The 23,872-nt window shown below is 38.7% G+C and overlaps 5 protein-coding genes across 7 annotated transcripts; 2 read left to right on the top strand and 3 right to left on the bottom strand.

Moving 5' to 3' along the window:
* Window positions 1-476: 476 nt before the first annotated feature.
* On the top strand, window positions 477-3,569 carry PSR (Bifunctional arginine demethylase and lysyl-hydroxylase PSR). The gene is made up of 6 exons (XM_043421161.1): window positions 477-958; window positions 1,643-1,848; window positions 2,168-2,450; window positions 2,525-2,880; window positions 2,967-3,202; window positions 3,398-3,569. Exons 1-6 carry the CDS (start codon window positions 883-885, stop codon window positions 3,420-3,422), a joined length of 1,182 nt encoding a protein of 393 aa, XP_043277096.1. The 5' UTR covers window positions 477-882; the 3' UTR covers window positions 3,423-3,569.
* Window positions 3,570-17,841, bottom strand: Klp31E (kinesin-like protein 31E). 3 transcript variants are annotated; one of them, XM_043421159.1, is made up of 13 exons: window positions 17,379-17,841; window positions 14,003-14,387; window positions 13,487-13,933; window positions 11,826-12,138; window positions 11,388-11,692; window positions 10,157-11,305; window positions 9,511-9,866; window positions 9,017-9,205; window positions 8,803-8,925; window positions 6,728-6,999; window positions 5,959-6,513; window positions 5,352-5,622; window positions 3,570-4,616 (listed from the first exon to the last, which is right to left on the bottom strand). In XM_043421159.1, exons 1-13 carry the CDS (start codon window positions 17,411-17,413, stop codon window positions 4,535-4,537), a joined length of 4,482 nt encoding a protein of 1,493 aa, XP_043277094.1. In that variant the 5' UTR covers window positions 17,414-17,841; the 3' UTR covers window positions 3,570-4,534. The 3 variants fall into 3 exon arrangements, with proteins under 3 accessions (XP_043277094.1, XP_043277095.1, XP_043277092.1); XM_043421160.1 differs by having other exon boundaries at window positions 3,570-5,171; window positions 9,017-9,208; window positions 17,379-17,840; XM_043421157.1 differs by having other exon boundaries at window positions 9,017-9,208; window positions 17,379-17,840.
* Window positions 17,842-18,031: 190 nt separating this feature from the next.
* Window positions 18,032-20,807, top strand: LOC122412591 (U3 small nucleolar RNA-associated protein 15 homolog). Its single transcript, XM_043422259.1, has 4 exons — window positions 18,032-18,167; window positions 18,646-19,449; window positions 19,601-20,036; window positions 20,518-20,807. The coding sequence occupies exons 1-4, from the start codon at window positions 18,060-18,062 to the stop codon at window positions 20,751-20,753; spliced, it is 1,584 nt and encodes a 527-aa protein (XP_043278194.1). The 5' UTR covers window positions 18,032-18,059; the 3' UTR covers window positions 20,754-20,807.
* Window positions 20,808-22,349, bottom strand: LOC122412593 (programmed cell death protein 7). Its single transcript, XM_043422261.1, has 2 exons — window positions 21,563-22,349; window positions 20,808-21,223 (listed from the first exon to the last, which is right to left on the bottom strand). Exons 1-2 carry the CDS (start codon window positions 22,347-22,349, stop codon window positions 20,901-20,903), a joined length of 1,110 nt encoding a protein of 369 aa, XP_043278196.1. The 3' UTR covers window positions 20,808-20,900.
* A 9-nt stretch (window positions 22,350-22,358) lies between these two features.
* Window positions 22,359-23,652, bottom strand: Tbca (Tubulin binding cofactor A). The gene is made up of 2 exons (XM_043422262.1): window positions 23,300-23,652; window positions 22,359-22,729 (listed from the first exon to the last, which is right to left on the bottom strand). The coding sequence occupies exons 1-2, from the start codon at window positions 23,427-23,429 to the stop codon at window positions 22,503-22,505; spliced, it is 357 nt and encodes a 118-aa protein (XP_043278197.1). The 5' UTR covers window positions 23,430-23,652; the 3' UTR covers window positions 22,359-22,502.
* Between the last annotated feature and the right edge of the window lie 220 nt (window positions 23,653-23,872).

The raw sequence follows: 23,872 nt of genomic DNA, 5'->3' as shown, positions 1-23,872 counted from the left end.
AGAGTGTAGTACAAGCAGTCTTGCATGAGCGTAATAGTATAAAGGCACGTAAATAAGTGCGTGCCGAGCAGGCAGTACAAAATCAAACAAGATTCATCGTTGCCTGTTTGTAATTTTCTTACGAAAATGACGACCCATGTTTCCTAATCATATTATTCTCATTGCAACAATGAATTACAAGTGCGGTCATTCTCAAGGTCATGTTTACCACAAATATACTTCCTATCCAATCTCAAACTCTCATGCATTTCCGGATAATTTCATAACCCAAAAAAAGAGCAATATCGCCATGATGGCCGTAATATCTGAAGGATCTGAACGATCTGAAGCTGAAGTTTGTCACGCCGCCTCACGACAAAATCGGGTACATCAACTTGACATGACGACATGACTCTTGTCACGTAGGCAAGTCCCCTCCACCACCTGCGATCCCGAAATACCGTTTCAGGTGTTTTCTTAACGTAATGATAAATATACAGATGTGCTCATCTAATAAGGGCAATACATAATAATGCAGCATTTTAAATAATTATACATCACTAGCCCTTTGGAACGACATTCTATAAAAGTACAGTGCGATTTGTTGACAACGAACGATGCTCGTTAAACCGATTTCCAACAATTTATCAATATAAATATAGATATATCTATCGAAATACAAACATCGGATAATAATGATGACGCGCGCAAACCTGCCATCTGGTGGAAAAGTCGTCAATAGCAAGTTACAGTTAACCGAGTGCCGAAAGTGTTCTTTATCTTTTATTCCGAATCAACTATAAGCTGTAAATAAATTTGTTATATGTTTGTTTAGATAATTAAATTAACGTAATATCCATAAATTGACATATATTGTATAAAAAAAAACCCAGTATCGACGCTATGAGTGAAGTACTGAAGGTCAATAATCATCGTGCAAAAAAACGTATTAAGGAGGTTAAGAGAAAAGCAAGACCGGGTGAGCATAACCTCAACGCTTCTACAGCTTTGGGAACTTGATATGGGCGTGATTTTTAGCCATGTTTTTTACGACAATAACTTTTATTTCTTGGTGACCTTGAGAAATTTCTTAGGAATTAGACCATCTCATGTACATCTCCGAAACGTCAGTATCTACATTTAAAAAAATGCATAAACATAGTGTTTTTTTTTTACGACGGAATTCCTCAAAAACCTTGAGATTATTTGAAATTTCATTCGATTCGAATGAGTTGTTCGTTTTAACCTACAACGCTGATCCAATCAATATTGGCACATTGAGAAATTTAAAAAAATAACAAACGTTTCAGCTTGTTCCCCAGCAAACAAGAGACATGAATAATTCCAAGTATTTTTGCAATATTCAATTTTCAAACGATTATGTCAACATATTCCTCAATATTTTTCAGGTTCTGACAATTTTTATAATGTAGCAGGAATAAAAGTTTTTGCAAAATTTTACAAAGTGTGTAACACTTCAAAATATTTAGCAAAATTGTTAGAGATCATGAACAAGCATAGATATCTTCCATAAAATAAATAAATATGTTAAAATATATTTAACTTACTTTTTATTATTATGTTTGTAAAAAAACTTTCAAATTAATAATCCACATTTAGATTCATGGATTGGTAATTTTGAATTTTGATGAAATGTTTTTAGAACTCGCAGATAAAACAGCATGGAGGCAGCATGAATATGTAAAAAATAGTGCTATATATTGGGATTTCAAGGAGAACATAGAAAGAATCTGGGAAGATAAAGTATCTCCTGAAGAGTTCATAGAACTTTATGAGAAACCTTATAAGCCTGTGATAATCAAAGGTGCTCAAGACGATTGGAAAGCTAACCATAAATGGACTCCTGAGGTTGGTTTGATTTTTTTTATGAACGAATAATAATAATTGAATATATCAAATTTATTTACATAATGATTTGACAACGTAGTCACACTATATTTTGTATAATAGTTAGTTTCAACAAAATCTTTTGTTATATTTAAAACACTTTGGAAATGATAAACTTTTTTGCAATATCGAAAACAGTTACTTTTGGGATGATTTGAAGCATTTTACTTGCAAAAACAAAATTTTTTCTCTTGTCAATTAGAAACAATACGAATAATATATTTAAATGAAAAACATTAAAAAGGCAGTTAATGAATAAGAATAAAATGAAAAATTTCAGAGGCTAGTAAAAAAGTACAGGAACCAAAAATTCAAATGTGGCGAGGACAATGAGGGTTACAGCGTGAAAATGAAGATGAAGTATTACGTCAAATATATGCTGAGCACTACGGATGATTCGCCGCTTTATATTTTTGACAGCTCTTTCGGAGAACATCCACGAAGAAAAAAATTACTCGACGATTACACAATCCCAAAATATTTTCGAGACGATCTATTTCAGCATGCTGGTGAACATAGAAGACCGCCTTATCGTTGGTTCGTTATGGGACCAGAAAGATCAGGTACCTATATTTTAGAACAAAAAAACCTGATTGTCAGGGATAAATTTGGATTCTAATGCAAAAAATGAAAACAGGTACTGGAATCCACATAGATCCTTTGGGGACAAGCGCATGGAATGGCTTGGTTTCCGGTCACAAACGTTGGTGCCTTTTTCCGACTCACACACCTCGAGAATTACTAAAAGTAACAGGCACTGAAGGGGGGAAACAACGGGACGAAGCTATTACGTGGTTTACCATTATTTATCCCCGGACGAAATTGCCCACGTGGCCACAGGACTGTTTGCCCATTGAAGTACTTCAACGTCCTGGTGAAACGGTCTTTGTTCCCGGTGGATGGTGGCACGTTGTTCTTAATCTCAATGAGACCATTGCTGTGACCCAGAACTTTTGTTCTCGTACCAATTTCCCCATCGTTTGGCACAAAACGGTACAAACAGATCTTCTTTTAAAATTCGGCGGCTATCGCGCTATCACTTTACGGCTCTGCAAAGTTATCTGCTACATACTTTTTAGGTGAGAGGAAGACCAAAATTATCACGGAAATGGTTGAAGGTATTACGCGAAAAAGAGCCCGAATTGGCTGTATTAGCGGATAATATTGACGTGAAAGAAAACACGGGAGTAGCAAGTGACTCGTCGAGCGGTTCATCCAGCAGTTCTTCAAGTAGCAGCAGTAGCAGCAGCCAATCGGAGGACAGTGCTGATGACAGCGGCCAAGAATCCCTCTCAGCGCATAAAAAGAAAAAAAGGTACGAGAGGATGAACGAAAGTCATTATTTTTCACCATTTTTCGAGTTTCACACTTTTTTACTCTCGATTCATGTTTATTATTTTTTTCAATAATTGCAACAATTTTCGTTGAAACTTGATTGAGTATACGGTGAAAAATCAATAATTCCTAATTTCTTACGATTTTATTTTATTTTTATATTAATTTTTTTTAGAAGAAAATTGAACACTCAAGCCTGACAATATGGTGTACTCGGGACCTACAGAGACCTCAGACTGTACAGTATTAATCAACAACAATTATCGTTTGTACCAATAAGAGCAAATAATATTGTAATTTTAACGTTCTTCCTGTTCATAATAAAATAAATGCTAGACAATGCCAAATTTTGTTTTATTTATCATTTTTTTCCATTCGTTTATTTTACTTCATTTTTTGTCTTTTGATTTTTTTGTTACAAGATTAGGCGAATCATCAACAAAGCGCTTGATTGTTTTTCTTTGTTCGGGGTTTTGTTCACAACGACGGTTATTTGTATTTTAAGAGCGAAGAAATTTTAAATAACAATTTTTTTTCACTAATTTTTACAAATCTTCTGAAATGGTCATTAGAGGATTCGATTTTTCTACCAATTCAGCCACTCAATTTCATTTATTTCGTTTTTTCGTTGGGTTCAAAATTTCACGACAAGAAAAAATCGATAAAAAAACGATATTTTTCATAAAACTGGGTACTCCCAAAAAATGGGAATTGACGTAAATAAATAATCAGTCTGATTCAATTCTACAAATCGATTCAATTCGTCAATTGGTATGGAAAAAAGAGCAAAGTATAATGAGCAATATTCGATGAAGATTAACATTTTTAAGTATTGCCTACTTATTTAATAAAATTAGGAAAGTTGAAAAAACGGTTATCGACGTATTCAACAATTTTTCTAGGATTCATTTGTTTTCGTTTGTTCTTATAGCCATTTGCGAAAACACACATTTTGTGTTCGTCAATGATAAATAAATTTTGCATTACAATAACGCATATTCGTATTTCTATTCAATCTTTCGTTTGCCTATTTTTTTACGCTATGATTTTGGGAGCGCGAAAAATCGGAGTGTAATCTTCGTGCAAGCTCGTGCTCTAGAAATGGACGGGACAATAATTTCGAATAAAAATGGAATCCGAGATAATATGAAAATTGATCGATAGCCTCACGTTTGGGAGTATTTAAATCTCGCACTCGAATCTCAGCATCCAAATTCCACGCGATCCCAATGTAGGTCCATTCTTTTCGGAGTCGTTATAAATTTATTAAATATAATGTATGTATCTCATATATATATATATTGACGATTCGTTAGCACTTGAGGGAATTGCTTCTCTGGAATGTCCTCGGATGATCCCTCTTGTAGTAACTCCACAGACGTATACTCCCATCGCTTGTTGTGTACACGAAAAACATGCAAAGGAACAAGATAATGAAGTGAACGAGACAATTAGCAAATTATATTACGATAAAAAAAATAAGCGATCGATTAGTTATTTTTTGTTCGCTGAAATACTGGGATTTCCTTACTCGCATCGAATATTAATAATTTTCTTTGTATTTATATAATTTAGATTATAATTTAAATTCGACAAGTTTGTGCATCTAAATATTCATTTCTCAAAAGCATATTGACCACGTTTTTACCACAGAGAATATTCTTTCAGGCTCATCGAGCAACCTTTATTAATTTGAAACGTGAAAGACCGAAATGTTACTGTAATAATTTTGTATTTTCAATTTAATTTAAAGGAACAAACGGAAACGATGTTCAAAGACGCGTTATTTTAATTGCCAGTTCGGGAGCTAGTGTGAGAAAAAACAAAACAAGACGACAACGACGGACGATAAAAAAGCGACAGAAACGAAAACGAGTTATAGCGAAAGAGTGGAAAAGGACATGGAGGTAAGTGTTTCGGGTATTCGCCAGAGCTTGACGTCGCCAGAACTGTAATAATGAATATTTCCGCACAAGTTACTAAATAAACGACATAAGAAGATAAAATTATACACGTAATTATAATGAAATAAACTTATGGAGAATCGAATTGCTAAAACTTTGAGCGTCTTAAAGTTTCGTATATTAAAAAAAAAGTCACAAACTTCTCACGAATTTTGGAGTACTCACTTGCTCGCTGTAAAAACGTGCTGCTGATTCGTTACAACCGAGTTTATTGCAGAAGCGTGTGCCCGAACTTCACCAAGTAACGAGCATTCGCCATTCAAATCTTTCGGCACCGACCAAGCACGCAAAATTCCACCGCGACATCCGGACACCATGACGGAACCGGCGTTCATCGTGCACAAACCCAATATCCAATCTTTGTGAGCATTGTTCAACGACTGTACGAGTTCCATTCTGCTCAAGTCCCAACGTTTTATGCACATGTCCCTGGAACCTGCGAGTAACAATCCGATGGTGTGAACAAGTTTTAAGGTGTTTCTCTCAATCGCGTTGACAAATCTTATGGTATGAAAATTATAATAATTTACAAAATACCTCAAGAGAATCGTTCAATCTTGCATTATTGTAAAAACTCATTAAGCAATAAACAAAAATTGGGTTATTAAGTTTAGAAAAATACTATGCGAGGCTTGGCTGCGAAGCTAATCGATCGAAATCTCATCATTCGAATTCACGCTTTGCATTGCATTCGACGAAATAAACTCGCCGGACTCGTCTCAAAATCATTGAAATGGAACGAACGGATAATTGAGCCGTCATGAAATCTTACCGGAGAACAAAGTGGAGCCGTTAACAGCGAGACACTCGACACCGTCATAGTGAGGGGGCGCTAAACTGACGGATTGGCCAGAAGTACACGTTTCAACGAGTGAAATGAGATGGTCTTTACTTCCGGTGATAACTCTGCCATCCTGAGAAACGGCGAGACACATTACCGCAGCGGTATGCGGAGTGCTCAGGCGTCCGGTATAAGTCAATTTTCGCAAGTCCCATACGCGAACCTTGTCGATGGAGGCGGTGTACAATTCCGTATCGTCCAGACTCAGGGCAAGATCGTTTATCGTAGTCTCGCCAACTGGGACCTGAAGCGTTCTCGAGGGCGTAGCGAGTGATATCGGACCGCCCTGAGTCTGGCCCGATGAGAACAAAGTTTTGATGCAATTGTTGCCGGCTCGAAGATCCCAGACTTTAACGTAAGCGGCTGAAACGCTGAACAGTAATCGATGCGCCACCGAATATTTCACCGCTACCACGTTGTTCGGGTGACCGCTCAACGTCAAGTTCTCCAGTCCTGTTCCCAAGTCCCACACTTTTACCGTTCGGTCTGCGAACATTCGTTAAAAGTATTTTTCAGTCCGGTATTTTGCCACGCTTCGAGCTCGCGTTCCGATTATATTTGGTCGGGAGAATCTTTGAAATTAAATCGAACGTTACAAAGGTCAATGAAAGGAAGAACGATCCACCGGAGCCAGGAAAATTCTTTCGAAAGAAAATAATCAAATTTTGAAAAATATTTTGTGAAAGGTAAACGTGCTGACCTTTGGACCCACTGAAGAGCAGATCTTCAGTAGCGAAAATAGCCAAAACGGCTTTGCTGTGACCTTCGGCAACGTGGGTGCACTGCAGCGGTGCTTTAGGCTGAACTTTTCCCGGAAACTGCGAAATTACACCCTTCGTTGGCTGGGGATCCGAGGGCAGAGGCTGCCTCGTTGCGGTCAATCGGGAAAACACATTTTCCTCGCGGCTGTTGAAACGACGATAGATCGTCGGCGAACCCGGTGGCGAGGCTTCCGTATGGGCTACTTGTTCCCTAGTTCAGGCGGTTGTTAATACATCGCAGTGTTACTAATGCAGTTTTGTTAATGCGTTAAATATAGCGCTTCCGACGTCTTCACAGTCTTATTTCGGATCTTATTTTCCACTCGATTTGTCATCAGCGTGCCAAACAAAATCGTCGAGTAGAGCTATTTTTATTATTTTCATAAAAAGTTTGAAAGTATTTTTAATTAATTTTTTTTTACAAAATTCGAAACGCCGATCCAATCCGGCTCAAAATATACGAGCCACGTACATACCAACAATATTTACTCAAACTCTACAGTTTCCCGAAGATTCAACTCTTTCGTGAAAAACTCAATGCCATACGAAGGGGGAAATTGCGAAATTCCTACCAAAATAAAATTTATCTTGGAATGTTTACGTTATTCAATGTCCAAATCGCCATTATACCGAGCAGTGGCCTTCACTGATTGTAACCGGAAAAGGTCCTCAGGAAAAAGATGTTGGGGTAAGCGAAAATATGGTTATGGATCAAAAGTTAATTTGATGGAAATTTTTACGAGAAATGAATCATTGAAGTTCTGGCTCCGCATGAAAAAAGTTATATGAGTATATTTGTAAATTGGCTCAAAGTCGAATTTTTTCAGACGAGAAAACAAATTGAGTCTGGCAAATGATATTCTCATAAAAATATTCCAATTGAATATATTTTTCATTAAGCCTCCTGAAAGTTTAATTACAATAAAATTTATTTGGGCGTCGTTCATTAAGATTCGTTCGTTGGAGAAAAAATAACACGATGAAGCAAAGATGTTGTCTAATGTGACAAAAAACCGCTATTTTCCCTTCTATTCAGACAACAAAACTGTGGCATCCGTGACGTCGTAAGAATATTCCATAGTCGTGTGTCCTCAAAAAGTTCTAGACGCGGTGGAGGTTACGGTCACAAAAAGCGGCATGAATAAGTTATGGGAAAACGAGGTAAAATAGATAGCCGCGAGGGGGGGAAAAATGGATTGTTCGTTTGGTGGCGAGTTGGCGTTACTTCGGAGAATGTAATAAAACTGTAGTGTGCATTGTTAGAGAGCAGTGTTAGCAAGATACGTGAGAGGGTGGCATGCGTGCAATCAATCATTCAAGCACAGCGACGAAAAGAAAAGAAGAAAAAAGAACGGTAGACGGAAAACTTCAAAGCGAAACAGAGGAAGAAATAATCGATCGATCGCGGTGAGTGAACTGTACATTTGCATGGTATTTTGTGCACGATTAGTGAGCAACGGACATTTATTTATTCATTACAAACTGTACACTGTGATGGTATAGAAAAAGAAGAAAAAAAATGTTTATATGTATGTATACATGTATATATTATCTGGGTACACATTCATCATTATTTTATAATTCGAGTCACGTACAAAAACCGAAAAAGTATCTCTGTACAGTTATTTCCTTTCGATACAACTCTTTGAAGACAATAAAAAATCGATTATTCATATTCGTTTCAAAATTACGTCACGTTAACAATAATAATACTAATTATAGTGATAACAATAATAAAAAAAAACGTGCCCGGAAGTGCTTCTGTGTGCATGGGTAAGGATTTTGAAAATAAAATATGTCATGCATGATTTGCAACCGTGTGTAGTGTCGACGATATCGACGATTCGAATTGATGCTTGGTTGGAATAATGACAAACGACTGTTGCAAAGAATTGACGTGACAATGAACACCAAGAAAGTGATCTAAAAGTTCGTCGATGCCCGATAGATGGATTCGATGGATAGAAATACGAGGATTACGAATAGAAAGACGTGTTGGAGGGCTCTGACTCACATGGAACCTCCGCCAGGGTGCAAGTGGCGACGCAGAGGCCTTGGCGACGTGCTGTCTCGTCGTGCCAACGTTGGCGAACCTACAACGCTGCTACCATGCGATCCTCGCGTCAAAACCAAGCCCCTGGATCAGCCACAAAAAAAACAATGCAATTAACAACTTTGACAGTAGCGACACTTCCGGTTATGAAATATTTCGATAGCGCAAGTCTCACTTCAAGCTTCCAGGAGCACTAGGTACTCTCGTTAACGGATGGTTGTGATTTTGATTCTGTTCGTCGATCTTTAAGCTGTCGGTTACAGAATTAATGCCGTACAACAATTCCTGTGCTTGGGTTGTTCGTCGTCTGACTTTGTTGCTTTTTTGTTTCGTTTCCACGCTCGACAGTTGGCTGTAACACTCGCTACTGATGGAAAAAAATTTATTTACGATTTTTTTTTTTCATACTCATTATTTTCGTTCGCTGTAGAATTCTGATTCAAATTGTACAGAAATTTCGAGGATGTGCGAAGAAAGTGATTTGATTTAAATCTCGATTTAAAATTATTACTCTTGAATAATTTTCAGTGAGCCTGAATATATAATTTTATACTGAAAAGTAATTCACTCTTGGTTTCAACGATATTTGGACAGTGGAAAAAATCATTACACTCATTGTCAGTTAGGGTAGGCTCGATTTACAAAAAAATGGAGTCAGGCTAGACTTACTTGTCCGGCGAAGAACTTCGCGAGCTCGGAGGGCTGTAGGCTATCGGATTTGTTTGATGATGTTCGTTGGTGAGCGACAAAAGGTTGCGGTCGCGTAAGACATGCTCGAGCAATTGGTGTTGTACATCGCTCTCCTGTGCAACTTGATTCAATCGGGATTCCATATCCCGTACTTCAACCTGCCTCTGTGCGGCGGAGCAACTTTGCTCGACCGTAAAGGCGAACATTCTTTGCAGCAGATATTGCGCTTCGTCGATTGATCTTATCGTCGATATGAGAGCTTCTACGCCCGGTTCACCCTCGGCCTCGCCGTCACCCATTTCCATCATATCACGCTGCAGCTCTTCTATAGTGTCCTGTTATTGAAAAAAAAGAGCATTGTGTCAGTTCAAAGAAGGCATCCAACTCGAGAACAAGAAAAATCGCTTCCGACGAGGTCAATAACCCGGCGTTCGTTATTCGTTACTTTGTTTTTACAAAAACAAGCGTAATCGAAAATTCTGACAAAATTATTTCATTTAGACACAAAAACCGATATTTGACGTTAAAAAGTGGTGAATGAAGAAACTGAAAAGCCGTAAGCACGAGGCTAAGAGTGGAAGGACAGCCAGCCCTTGTCAGGCGTTGACGAATAGCGAAGACGTACCTGCAAGTAGCTGATTTTGCTTTTGACATTATCAATTTCTTCGTCCAAATCAGCGGTATCGTCTTTAGCGGCTGCAGTAGCGTCTCGCTGTTTTTGTAAGCGTTCCAACTCTCCACCGAGATCTTCTCTCTCCTGTAGTAATCGTTCCATCTCCCACTCGGCATCGGTAGAGGCTTGTTTGGCGAGCGCCTGTTTCGTAATTGTTCGCTCAAACGTGAGCCATCGTTGCTTCAAGGCCTTAGGATTAGTTTGTTTAACAGGCGCTCTTCCAGCCACTTGTTTGCTCAATCCTCTGTCTCGCTTTCGCAGCGCAGTAACTTCCTCCTGTTTGCGCCTGAGGACAACTTCTTTCATGCGTTTGTCTGCTTCGAGGGTTCTTATCATATTGGCATTCCTTCGGCTCTCTTTGCGCAACTGTGCAATCTCGCGATTCCGCCTTAGCTCATTTTCTTTGTGTCTCTGAGCCTCCTCGCGCATTTTGTGCAAAAGCTTAACTTTGGCGCGCTTCATCTCGGCAAGTTCGTTCTTCAAGCCCTGCAGCCGATTCTCGTTCTGGGATTGGCTCTTGAGCAGCCTCGCGTGCTCCTTCTTAGCGGACTGTAGCAGCCGCACTTCTTTTTGCATCGAGGACAGTTTCTTCTCATACTCGTCCCGCAATTTTTTCACTTTCTCCGTTGGCGGAGCCGGCTGTTGTTGAAGCGAGGACAAAACCTTGTCCCTTTCCTCCTGGGTGTTGCGTATGCGAGCCTGCAACTGTGCCAACTTGTCCTCGTAGTGCTGCTTCATCGTTTGCAACCTCCGCTGCGACAATTCCAGCTCCTGGATCAATCGTTGCTTCACGTCGATGTCGGAAGTCAGAGCTTCCAGTTCACGCCCCATCACTTCCTCCTGTTCGTCCTCTTCCTTGCGATCGGAGTCGTCGTCCGTATCGTCTTCGCTCAAGGATTCCTGTCCGTTCTCCGTATTGTCGGCTTCCACGTCATCGTCATCGACCCTGATGCTCATTCCTGTACTCTGCGACTGCTGCTCTTTGAGAGCCGCCAGCGCGTCGCGCTCTTTTTGCAATTCTTTTTTAGCCTCTACTAAAACCGAGCTAGAATCTCCTTGAAACGCGTAAGATGAATCGCTGTAGGAATTTCCTCCGTGAACCTCAAACAAACGGGGGAGAAAAACGTTTTCTAACAGCTTGAAAATCAATTTAACCCGATCGTATTTTCGACATTTAAATTACCTGCATTTGACGCTTTTTCAATTGCTGATACATGGCTTCGGCATCGAGCAACCGAGCTCTCAATTCTTCGATCTCTTGAACGTATCCCAGCACTAAACTGGTTACTTGGTCATCGTTCCCACCGGAAGAAGCGACCCACTGTCCAGCCGCTTTTTCCGTCAGCAATAATGCGTTCTTCGCGGTTAACGCTTGAACAGTTTCCGACAAAGCTTTTACTCGAGTCCGTAAACTCTGCAGTTCGCTGTTCAACATTTGATTCTCGTGCCACGCATCGTTGACCCCATCTTCGCCGACCACGCGTTTACCTACGAAAATTAATACACGAGTTCTCTTGTCAGTTCGTTCCGGCGATAAAATTAGTAGAAAAATTTGAGTATTCTCTGAACAACCGAATTTTCGAACAATTTTGAGGCAACCTTATTAACAACGTTTACTTGCCTTGTTTATATTCCATAAGTTCGAGCTGTAATTCTTGTATTTCTCGACGCAACGAGGCGATGGTCCGCGAACTCTTGTCCTGATTGATCGTCACTTTGTTTTTAATGTTCCTCGCCCTGTTGGCGTACTTGAGGGTACTCAGAGTTTCCATAAAATCACGATCGCTCGGTGATACGCAAGCAATCATGACAGTTTGGCTATTGCCACCCAGAGAGTCTTGGAGAAGCCTCGTCAGCTTCGAGTCACGATAAGGCACGTGTAGAGCTTTTTTCGTTTTGTCGCCAAGTGCAGAAATAACGTTCCCCAAGGCGAGCTGTATGGACACGGGGATTGAATAATATTCATCGTGTATTCGGTACTTCGAATATCTTTCACACCGAAACAATCAAACGCTCATTTTTACGGGGGAATTGACAATGGAAAATTATAGCGACACATCGAGACGAGTCGGCTAAACGTATGATTAGCGAAACGTGAAATTTCAACGCCCACGTCATCCTGGCACTCGAAGAAACATTTTTACCCTGCGCCACGATATATAGCAATGATATTTCAAAATAAAAAGTGAAATAGTCCTCATAAGAACGTCATTTTCTCAACAAGGGCTTCGAGTTTAACCCATAAAATAACGAATTCCACTCTAAAATTTATTCCCCTTGATTGCGTGCTCCGCATATTTCGACTGAGATACAAATTTTGCAGATACTCCGACGACAATCTCATATTAAACAATAAATTTAGTGAATTATCATGACTCTGTTTACGCGTTTCGTTCTGAAAGAATTTTATAAATTCGTTACTGTCCTGAGCTTTGGTCTTTGAAGTTGGATCGAGTGGACGTGACCGCGAAAATTAAGGAGGGTGGCTAGCGACGATACAATGTTGCCATGCTAAACCACGTTAAATACATAAAAAATTTCAAAATGATAAGAATTTAATAAAATTTGATGAACATATTCTTTAGTGCCAAATTTGACAATACAAATTTTTTAAGATTTTTCTTCTGTACAGTTATCGAGTAATTGATCACTAAAGTTCACGTGTATAAGCATAGCGTTTCATTCCGGGCATAAGAAATCTGCTTTAATGCGTAATTACTCGATAACTAAGCAGAAGAAAATTTTGAAAAAAATTGTATCTTCGCACTTGATGTTGAAGAACATTATCACCAAATTTGATGAATTTCTTATCATTTTGACGAATATGTAGCCACCCTCCTTAAGGAGGGTGGCTAGGGACGATACAATGTTGCCATGCTAAACCATGTAAAATACATTAAAAATTTCAAAATGATAAGAATTTAATAAAATTTGGTGAACATATTCTTTAGAGTTAAATTTGACAATACAAATTTTTTAAGATTTTTCTTCTGTACAGTTATCGAGTAATTGATCACCAAAGTTCACGTGTATAAGCATAGCGTTTCCATATATATAGGTATACATTCCGGGCATAAGAAATCTGCTTTAATGCGTAATTACTCGATAACTAAGCAGAAGAAAATTTTGAAAAAAATTGTATCTTCGCACTTGATGTTGAAGAACATTATCACCAAATTTGATCAATTTCTTATCAATTTGACGAACGTAGCCACCCTCCTTAAGTGTGAAAAGCCAATGCGGACTCGCGCTTCAGAAGTTTGAGCTCCCGAAGGACCATACCAGTCCACAGTTGATGGATATGCCCTCCTTGGCTCTGTCCCCGGTGGCCCCAGTCCGCTTGAGTCGTTCGGAGCCAGCCAAATCAACAAAATGGAACTTGGCGGTGAGAGTTTCAAGTTCATTGGTGGCGTCGGTCGCGCTGGTATCGACATCCGCATCAGGATCCTCCACTCTGATGCATCGTTGTTGTTTAATGTACAGAGTAAATATGGCGTGTGAGCGGGACGATTGTGTGTTCATCTGGGTGGAACCGGTTGTACGGGAGAGCGCACCGAGACGGAGATACTCCAATGCTTGTTCAGGGCTCGTTACGGTTCTGGGTTCGACCCCGGTCAGGTGTATATTGCCTGCGGTATCTTCGTGAATCCTCGCACCACCTCGAGGCCCACCGGGTTCCAGCAAGTCCTTCAAATCCTCGTTGTAAAGCTCGAGAAATTGAGCCGTCACCTGTAAAGAGAAGGCCTTTTAAGTCTCTCGGAAAATCGTCGATCGAGGCGCTTGACCTTTTGTACTGACCTTGAATTTCGGCGCCATTTGAGCTCGCTCTCTCGCGCGTTCCTGTTTGTCAGCAATGCCATCGAAAAGATGCCTAATGGCTCTTGGAATAATGCCAACAACGTTATCGTCCAGCTCAACGTCGAAGCCCGTGCCCATTGTGTACGTTTTGCCCGAGCCGGTTTGACCGTAGGCCAACACCGTCGCGTTGTAGCCGTCGAGTGCCCCCTCGACCAGTCGCGCCACACAGGAATCGTATATTAGCTCCTGGCCGACGCCGGTGTCGAATACATGGTCGTAAGTAAACGCCTTGTCCGGGCCGAGGAACACTTGAGGCTCGCCCGGTGGTACTTGGGTACAAATCCGGCACATGTCGATCAGCTCCCTCGCCACTTGAGGCCGGATCCTATCGAGAAAGAACGCGCCGTTCAATCAGCTGCTTCTCACTTCTGCGTGAATTTAGTTTTGCCACCGGAGGCGCGACATCGAGTGGCTTCCTGGCTTTGAATCCGACATATAGCGAATCGCCTGCGAACGCGAACGCGAAATCTCCCCTCCGCAGTCCTATTTTTCAAAGGCTAAATCTTCTGTGAAAAGAAACCCTCTGCGGAAGTGGAATTTTTCATCGTGGAACCTCGCTGTGCTCACTTAATCGCGAATAGCGTCGAAACGCTCAGAGATAGAGCAAAAGTGCGTGGGACCAATTTTGTAGAGGAACAAATTTCCTGAAAATAAGTCCTCGAAGAAACTTTTCCATCTCCACTCCTTTACTCTCGGGAAGAGCTCAAAGGAAAAACACGTTTTTGAAGGATCGTGAGTGTCGACGTAAAAGCCGCGCGCGCACCTCGTATAAGGTATATTACTGGATGGATAACCCAGCCGATAAATTGTACCTGATCGGAACATTTGGAAAGTTATGAACTACAATTATCAATAATAATATTGCCCAAAAGTTATTAATAAATTGTTTAATAAAATAATTTTTCAACAATTTTACAGTAAATCCTTGTTTTTTTTTTCTTTTTTTTTACGAATCGAATGTGCGCATTTTTCTGAATGCTCATGATTTTTTCAGATTTTTTTCAGAATTTTCGTGGATTTTTGAAATTCCCTCTTTAAAATTTTTTAAGTGGCTCTATTTGTAGATTTTTGATCGGGTAACCTTGAGACTTTTCAAAACTGATGGTAAACATGTCTTCTAAAGCATATCCAAAATTCAAATTTAAAAAAATTTTTTTCAAAATTTTTTCAAAAAATTTCAAAAATCCACGAAAATTCGGAAAAAATTCATGAGCATTCGGAAAAGCACACACATTTGATTCGTAAATAAAAGACAATAAGTCACCGCAAAATTATTGAATAATTAATTGTTTAAACAATTTTTTATTAAATTTTGGGCAATATTATTATTGTTAATATAATTGTTGTTCATAGCTCTCCGAATGTTGTTGAATTTTTTCAGATTTTTATTGCATCACGAAGTACGGAAAATCCAATGAGATATAATTTTTGGTCGAGCTATCCATCCAGTTATATACCTATAACATGAGATCTACGAGAGACCAAATGGATTCTCGATTCTTACGAAACGCGCCTTCCCTCGATTACCGAATCCGAAAAGGAAGTGAAAATCACTCGCGCGGTTTCGTAATCGTAATTGAAGGAAGGAAGCGAGGCTGAAATCTAAGAAGCAGCGAGAAGCGGCGGGACCTCAAACAAATGGAGTGAAGGGGACGAAGAAAAAAGTGAGAAACAAAGAGAGAGAGAGGTAGGAGTGCCACAGGGTTGTGGCGAGTCGAGACGGTCACTCGGAAGGGGAACCCTTCGGTCGATTCATTGAGAAACCAGCAGGCAGGCAGGCAGGCAGGATCGTTATACAACGAGCCACATAAAGCCTGCCCACATGCTATATAAATGGGCATATTATGCGAGTCTCGTGTGAACACATATCAGAAGCGAGAGATCCTCGTAAATAAATGCTGCGCAAAACTGGTTGTGACGAGATCCAGAACCCCTCGAATGGGAACCGATCAGCTGGTGTATTTGGTAGTTCGTCACACGAGCCAAATTACAAGCTTATACTTTTCACTTATTTACCATCTTACTCCGGGCCCCGCACGAATAACTCGAAACAAATAGGTATGCAAATTGACCATTCCAGTTCACGGCTTGTGCGTTATTTCATTGCCTCGGAGCCCTCGAAGATGTTAACGGCGCAATTCAAGTGGGATTCGATCTTAACCACCATTTTTTTCACTCATTAATAATTCATTAAATTTTTCTTGATTTATTCATAAATAATCGTCGCGAACACATTCCTTCGTAACTAATTTGGTTGGCGCGTTCCTATGACGTGATTTTTACGCTTAGTTGAAAAATAACAGGATCTCTCGAACTTGATTGAATACCTAATTATTTTTCAGGTTTTTCATTATATCGACTTACAGATATTTTTTTATTTTTAGATTTTATAATTTTTATATTTTATTTTTTATATTATTTATTATTATAATAAATAATTATAATTGTATTATAAATTATAATTTTATAATTAATGGATTTATAAATTTAATAGATTGAGTCTAATTCAACACTTTTTTGACGCTTTAGCGCTTAATAATTGGTCCTCCACCGAAAAATGCTCGAGAGATTTTTTGCCTGTAAATCATCATTAATGGATGTCGTTTAGTTGGGGAAGTCTTGCGACGTTCGACGGTACGACATAAATCAATATGCTGAGAACAATTTTATATGTGTGTATGTACACATGTACGATTCTTAATGTGACCCATCGCTGTTGCCGCGCGATATTTGACCTTGAAATGAAGATTTTCCCTCGACGCAACACTACACTTGGAAACACACGTGCAAATCGGATGCTGCACCAAAACTCGACGCTCCCCAATGCTGAGGCGAGAATCCTCGGGCAAATCGTTGGAATATTGGATTTGATGGTTGGATTTATTTCAATGTCCCCTTGTGTGATCGACGATGATAGTTTTGTTGGAAAAAATTATTTGTATGCTTGGAAATTACTGAGAAAATGAATCTTACGAATTTGTATGAGGGAAATTTTGATTTTATAATTTTAAAATTGATTTTCAAATGAGACGTTTCAATGTTGCAAAAATAAGACAGATTTTCCATTTGAACTCGATAGAGCGCAATTTTCGAAGAACGCTCGATCAGCTTCAAGAAAAGCACTCATAAGACGACTCTCGAGATTACTTATCTTCCCGAGAGAGCAAACAGCCGGCGGTAACGATGCAATTATAAAAAAAAGCTTTTAAGCTTTTGCGCATCTGGTGGACGGTTTGTTAAAAAAAAACTATTTGCACATTAGAAAAAAGAAAGTTTTAGCAAAAAATCAATGATTGAGGAACCACAGAAAACTTACCGAACGGCGACCCTGACACTGGACTCATCAGCCATTGCGAATAGCTTTTTATAGTTTTCAAAAATATTTTATACTAAATTGAACGTCATTGATTAGAACTCGTGGAACTTCATTATTCTAACTGTGAAAATTTTTCGTCATTGATAGCGTTATACGAGAACGATTTACTGGAAAATGCCGCAATTGATTTAGCCGAAGTCTCACAATGGGTACTGTAACAACAGACCGAAGAAGCTTATTCGTCGAAAAACGCTCTATTCCTCAAATTCTGCATTGATACAATGAAAAGAACGCCGAAAACAAATGCCCCGCACTTTCGCATCAAAACTCTGAATCTTTATTCACATTTTGACTGAATTTTATCCAAAGTACGCGGATTTACGATAAACATTGAATACGAATATTTATCATTTAATCATACTCCCGAACAGCCCAAAGACTGGAGCTGAACTACAACTAGAGACTCGTTTGCCGATTACAGGCCTATGGCCTATATGGCAGACATGTTTAGCGCTTTGCGGCTGTTGGGAGCGGTTGCAGTGCCATCTAGCATGAAATTCTGATACTATACACAGGTTCGGTGAATACAGTCGCTCGATCGATATCAAAATTTCAAGTATATATAAAATATATGCACATGATCCACCGAATGGTCCATGTGTGTGTATTTGACACCAGCTGATGCATGTTTCGTCAGACATGGCGTCCTTCAAGAAAACCAACACGAAAATATTCACAAAAGCTGGCTCCGAAATAACACCGGATAACATTTATTGGAAGAAATACACGGCAAGTTCAACTTCACTACTATTCAACGTTTTTTTTATCATTAAAAGTTTTCTGCTAATACTTTTTCTGCGATAAAACGAGAACACGTGTTTCATAAGATAACCTTAAAACTCAATTTTGAGAACCAATGAAACAATTAGAAAAACAAAAAACGAAATAAGTATAAAATAAACAAATAATTTTTGTATAAAAGAATTTTTAATACAATAACAAATCAAAACTGTAATTAATGAAGAAAACATCGAAAATTTGTTGATAAACAATGATTTTTCATAATATAAAAATGGTTAATATTGAAAATTTGGAAAAAAAAATAGTGGTAATGGAAATCAATGAAATGTATGGAAAATCTAGTATCACAAAAAAAACTCGAGAACAAAATGGAACAAAACTAGTAAGAACAGTATTTGATAACAGCAATGAATAGATGACGCACATTTTTTGTGCTAAACAAAAAAAAATGATTTAAATTTCACAGACTCCGGTACTAGTGAAGGAGTTTGGACCAATAGACTACATAGATTTTTCACCAGCAGAGCCGTATCACTTTGCAGTCACATGTTCAGTCAGGGTGCAAATTTATAATCCAATAACGAAGCTGGTAACGAAGAATCTGAGTAGATTCAAGGAAGCCGCTTACGGGGGTAGCTTTCGAAGTGATGGAAAACTCTTGTGCAGTGGTGGACAGGAGTCTGTGGTCAGATTGTTTGATGTTGCGACTCGAAGTCCCTTACGAATTTTCTCGGGTCACAAAGCGGCGGTACATAGAGCTCAATTCACAGCAGATGGATTGAAAATTGCTTCATTTTCGGATGATAAGACAGCAGCTTTCTGGGACATAGCGAGTGAAAAAATGCTGGTTAATTTTGACGGACATCAGGATTATGTTAGATGCGGTGCTTGCAGTCCTGTTTCACCGGACATCCTTCTTTCCGGAAGTTATGACAAAACTGTGCGCATGTATGATGCCCGAAACGATAAAACTCTGTTCAGTGTTGACCACGAAGCACCTGTTGAGGCCGTCATGTTTTTACCTTCTGGTGGAATTTTCCTCTCTGCCGGTGGCACCGAAATACGCGTTTGGGATGCTCTTGCCGGTGGCAAACTTCTTGCTCGCATTTCGCAGCATCATAAAACCATAACTTGTCTCCGCATTGCTTCCAACGGACGCAGAATCCTCTCCGGATCCCTCGATCGACATGTCAAAATTTACGACGTTGGGACTTACCAAACTGTACACACTCTCGATTATCCCAATTCTGTTCTCAGCCTCGCTATCAGCGTGAGTATATTTTACAGTAATGAATTATAGCTGTCGAGAAAGTTCTTCATTATGGTGGATCCGATCAAAATCTATTTATACAAATATGTATTTGAATGCATGAAAATTTATGGTTATTACTATCATTGACGTATTGATTGACATTAAATAGTCCAACGACGAGACAATAGTAGCAGGAATGGTTGACGGTCTGTTGTCTATAAGACGTCGAGAAGATGAGGCAAAAGAGACGAAAGGATCAAAGCAAAAAAAAGTTTCGTATAGACACTTAGGGAAAGACATCAGCTCTACAGTTGATTTCATCGTGCCCGAGGAAAGCAAGCAGACGATGGGAAAACACGATAAATTTTTGAGGAAGTTTCAATACTCAAAAGCTCTTGACAGCGTCATGCTGAATTATGTTGTCAATAAAACGCCCAACGTAACGGTCGCCCTTATGCAAGAATTGATACGTCGAAAAGGCTTGCACCAAGCGTTGGCAGGACGAGACGGAAAATTTCTCGTTAATATTCTCAAATTTTTAATCAGGCACATCGGTAACGTGAGATATGGAAGAGTTTTGTTTGGCGTCGCCAATACTCTCATAGGTTCGTATCTTATGATTCCTCCCGCACCAATTATTCACGATTGATGAGCATCAATTGTAATTTTGCTATAAACCGAAGACTACAAATTAATTTTATTAATTTATCGGTCAAAATAATTATTGAAGAGAGTGATGATAATAAGAAATTTAGAAGCAATCATTCGATATCAACATAGTAATAATTATTGGCTATTTTCGTTATCACTGATTACGTGTAAATTATTGGCTGATGATAGTAATGGATTTGAAAACAATTAGTTATCATTCATATACGAATATTTAAACACAATTTACACGTTTAACGCGAAGCTAGTCCTGACAATTTGGATCGAAAGAAAATGAGCCTGGTGTTAAGTGTGTTAATTAAATCTTCTTTTGTGTTAAATCCACTTAAAATAATTATCGACACCAATAACCAAATTAGCTCAATTGATATGCTTATACAAGTATTACAAAGTAATGGATTAATGTTTTCGTCGTAGACGTTTACGAGGATAACCTAGAAGAGCTAAGCGCCGATCTACGCACCATGTTCGGTATGTTGGAAAAAAAGCTGACTGAAGAAGAGGATCTCGTTATTGCAATGTCAGAGCTTCAAGGAACTTTATACATGTTGCTATCAGCTGCAGAAACGACGCAACCGATTTCCATTCGAGAATTACCTGGTTTGGAGCCTTCGAGCGCTTCTCAGAAGAGCCTCGTTTTCAGTATCGCCTAAATCAGTTCAATTGTTATGTATTGTAAATAAATTTTATAACAAATCGAAAACAAATGCATCGACAAGTTTCGTGGATTTTATTCATAAAAATTAGCTTAATTATTACTGTGACATTTTTTTTTCATTATTGAATAATACAAATAATCGTTATTTAAGGCATCTCTGCCAAGCGGCTGAGGTTGGTGGCACAGGCATAATCCAGCCGATTGGAACCGGCGAACCGATCTTCTCGAAATTTGCGTATTTGTCCCACGCACTTCTTATCCTCAAAAGACCATGAACATTGCTCCGATGAGGATCGCACAACTTTTGCAATTTCCTTCCAAACAAAACTCTCTCCCAATCGTCGAACGTGCTCCTCTTACGCTTTTCAATCTTTTCCTCGTTATCTGCCTTCAGCATTAGCTTCAACCCTTTCTCCTCGATCGAGTATTCACCATCTAGACAACTCCATTGTTCCACCAATTGACCTGCATTTTATTAACACCCATATATTTTTATTTATCATTGAGATCCCTTATAATTCCTGATATTCGTATATTTCATCGGGTAAAATTTAGAAGTGTGTCCCTATTAAACAAAATCTATAAAAAATTTGAAATATTTCACGATCCAACGTGAAATTTCTTATTGAAAGCTATTGACTTTAGACTTATTTTGACTGCAGTTTTGAAACCTTGTGCAAGTACCTGCTAAACAATTCTCTATCATCGAAAAGCACATGAAAATCATTCCTTCATAAGCTTTCATAATCCTATAAATCGAATATCGGAAGAAAATATAGTATGAAATGAACAAAAGCAAAATACCAATAATGTTGTCGAATACTTGATCGGCAGCGATTGGCAAATTTTCTCCCCTCGCTCTGGCAATATTGACTTTGACCCTGCGGAGATTTCTTAACTCCTGGAGAAGAGCAAGAAATTTTTTGGCGTCATTGCGTTTAGACCTCACGTCAGCTAGAACAATGTCAGCATCTTTCCGCAAATTATCGGCTTGTTTATCACGTTCGATGGCTTCTCGTTTCTCCCGAATCCAGAAATCAACTTCATCGTGTCGTCGAGCTCGTTTTTCGAGCTTCAACTTTTTTTCCGTTTTCCAATGAGCTCTTTTCTTTGCCTCGCGAAGTCTTTTCTTTTTCCGGTGGTTCAAGTGTTTTTTCAACTCGTCAAGAACACTTTCAGGCTGTTCTATTACCCCGATAATTTTGCAATAACTGTCCCGAATCTTCTCAGTCTCCTGCCACTTTTGGGACCATTCCGCCTCTTCAATATCCAAGGAAAGTTCTTTTTTCAGTTTCTCCAAATTCTGCAGAGCCCCGAAAGCCCTTGCGAGCATTTCCTTGGCCTGGCAAATACTCAACGATGGTTTTTTTTCTCGAGTAATCTTTATTTCAGGCTGGCAACAATCTACGAAATTTTCAATCGTAGCTCGATTTTTTTCACGCTCATTTTTTATACGTCCGAGGGAACTAGAATTTTCTGGAGTGAAAAAATTTGCTCTGGAATTACCCATTGCCCAAGGTGGTGGAGAATAATTCATCAGGAATTGGCTGTTTTCAGGGTAATTTAGATTTTGAGGAAATTGAGGCCACATTGTTGCAGACAAAAATTAATAAATTGTGTTTACTTTTACAAAAATCTTAAGCGTGATTGAAAAAGTGTGCTGCTTTGTGTTATCTGCGTTTGTGTTAATTTAGTAAATGCGAATGTACGAGATAAGGAATTATTTTGTCTTTTTCCGTCTTCCTTAACTCATTAATAGTAATTCCGGTTCTTTGGGCAATTCACTCGAAGCTTCGCTCAACACTTTCTCAGCTTCAGTATATGGCTCTGTCTCTTTGAGGTCTTGCTCTGTTTCTAGGATTTTTTTCAATTCCTCAAAAGCCTTGGCCAAACGTCGCTGACAATCTGGTACCATCATCAAACATTCCTGCAATACTTCTTCCTGCTTTCTGATATCGTGACCGTCCTTGCCTGAATTGTAATCAAATCAAACTAAAATATTAAGGAGTTCTCAGTGACTTTCAGTCAGATTAAATGTGATCGATACATGGTTTTGGATCCAAAATGTTACGAGTCCGATAGTTTAATCAATGAAAAGAAATCATTTATTACAAAGAACCTGGAAAAATGAAGAATTTTCCAAAAATATTTTACATCTATAACAATATAAAGACAGAATTTTTTGTGGAGGCTACAATGACGATTCTTCAAGAACCTCGCAAGAGGAGTTTTATGGCAGTTGAATTATTTTCAGTTCTATGATCTATGGGGAAAAAAACAATTTTTCCCGGTAATTTAATCTGCTGTATCGAAAATCAATTGATTTTTTATTAATCTGTGAGATCGATGAAAAAATGTCGGTATAATATTTCCGTAATGTTGTAGTTTTGATTTTATTTTTATTTTAGATAAATTTCAGATTGATTGAAAAATTTCTAACCTCGATAATAAACCAATTCTAAAAATCGAACGCATCCAGTTTAAATCCGATTAGAAAAAAAAAGAACAAAAATTGATTAGCAAGATGGAAGCTAATCTTACCAAGGTCCTTGTATTTCTGTACTCTTTCGCGTTGAAGGACCGATTCTTTTTCATACGAAATTTTTTCCTTGGCGAGACGCTTTACGACACCGGTTTTTATTTTCAGCGTACGCAGACGCGGATCGGACATTTTTCTATTAATGAATACCCCTTTGAATATTGTTAATTCACGTAATCGAAGTATCTTAGCTTTTGTGCGGTAAGGATAAAACACTTTTCTCCTTATAAGGTTACATGAAGTGACGAAAGAAAACCTGTCTGGATTCTTGTCCAGAAGTCTGTCTGATTCTTGTGAAACAAGCTCAACCACGCTCCACACTCCACGCTTTTATCGACTTCCGAGGTTATGTTGTATAGTCTGTCTTTTTTTCAACCTTTTTTTTTTTGACGTCTATCGAGATATCATCTCGATACATCGATTCTAAGAAATATATTATGTATTTATATATTTTATTATTTATATATGTAATAGATATAGGACGACGAGCGAGTGGAAAGAGGATAAATAAAAAAACAAACATTTGAATTGTTGTAGAGTTGCAAATAATTTCAACGGGTCTACCATCAATTATT

The sequence above is a fragment of the Venturia canescens genome, chromosome 6 (genome assembly GCF_019457755.1).
Source record: "Venturia canescens isolate UGA chromosome 6, ASM1945775v1, whole genome shotgun sequence".
Taxonomy (NCBI): Eukaryota; Metazoa; Arthropoda; class Insecta; order Hymenoptera; family Ichneumonidae; genus Venturia; species Venturia canescens.
Note: the sequence above shows the minus strand (reverse complement) of the source record. Positions and strands in the feature narration are given on the sequence as shown.

Excerpts from the sequence above, each read along its gene's own strand:
- PSR (XM_043421161.1), top strand. The coding sequence starts at position 883 with ATGAGTGAAGTACTGAAGGTCAATAATCATCGTGCAAAAAAACGTATT. Across the intron at positions 959-1,642 it reads TAAGAGAAAAGCAAGACCGG|AACTCGCAGATAAAACAGCA; the intron begins GTGAGCATAACC and ends AAATGTTTTTAG. Across the intron at positions 1,849-2,167 it reads ACCATAAATGGACTCCTGAG|AGGCTAGTAAAAAAGTACAG; the intron begins GTTGGTTTGATT and ends GAAAAATTTCAG.
- Klp31E (XM_043421157.1), bottom strand. The coding sequence starts at position 17,413 with ATGGCTGATGAGTCCAGTGTCAGGGTCGCCGTTCG. Across the intron at positions 9,867-10,156 it reads GCAAAATCAGCTACTTGCAG|GACACTATAGAAGAGCTGCA; the intron begins GTACGTCTTCGC and ends TTTCAATAACAG. Across the intron at positions 9,209-9,510 it reads CGAAGTTCTTCGCCGGACAA|TAGCGAGTGTTACAGCCAAC; the intron begins GTAAGTCTAGCC and ends TTTTTCCATCAG.
- LOC122412591 (XM_043422259.1), top strand. The coding sequence starts at position 18,060 with ATGCATGTTTCGTCAGACATGGCGTCCTTCAAGAAAACCAACACGAAA. Across the intron at positions 19,450-19,600 it reads TTCTCAGCCTCGCTATCAGC|TCCAACGACGAGACAATAGT; the intron begins GTGAGTATATTT and ends GACATTAAATAG. Across the intron at positions 20,037-20,517 it reads CGTCGCCAATACTCTCATAG|ACGTTTACGAGGATAACCTA; the intron begins GTTCGTATCTTA and ends TTTTCGTCGTAG.
- LOC122412593 (XM_043422261.1), bottom strand. The coding sequence starts at position 22,349 with ATGTGGCCTCAATTTCCTCAAAATCTAAATTACCCTGAAAACAGCCAA. Across the intron at positions 21,224-21,562 it reads AGTATTCGACAACATTATTG|GTCAATTGGTGGAACAATGG; the intron begins GTATTTTGCTTT and ends AATAAAATGCAG.
- Tbca (XM_043422262.1), bottom strand. The coding sequence starts at position 23,429 with ATGTCCGATCCGCGTCTGCGTACGCTGAAAATAAAAACCGGTGTCGTA. Across the intron at positions 22,730-23,299 it reads ACAGAAATACAAGGACCTTG|GCAAGGACGGTCACGATATC; the intron begins GTAAGATTAGCT and ends ATTACAATTCAG.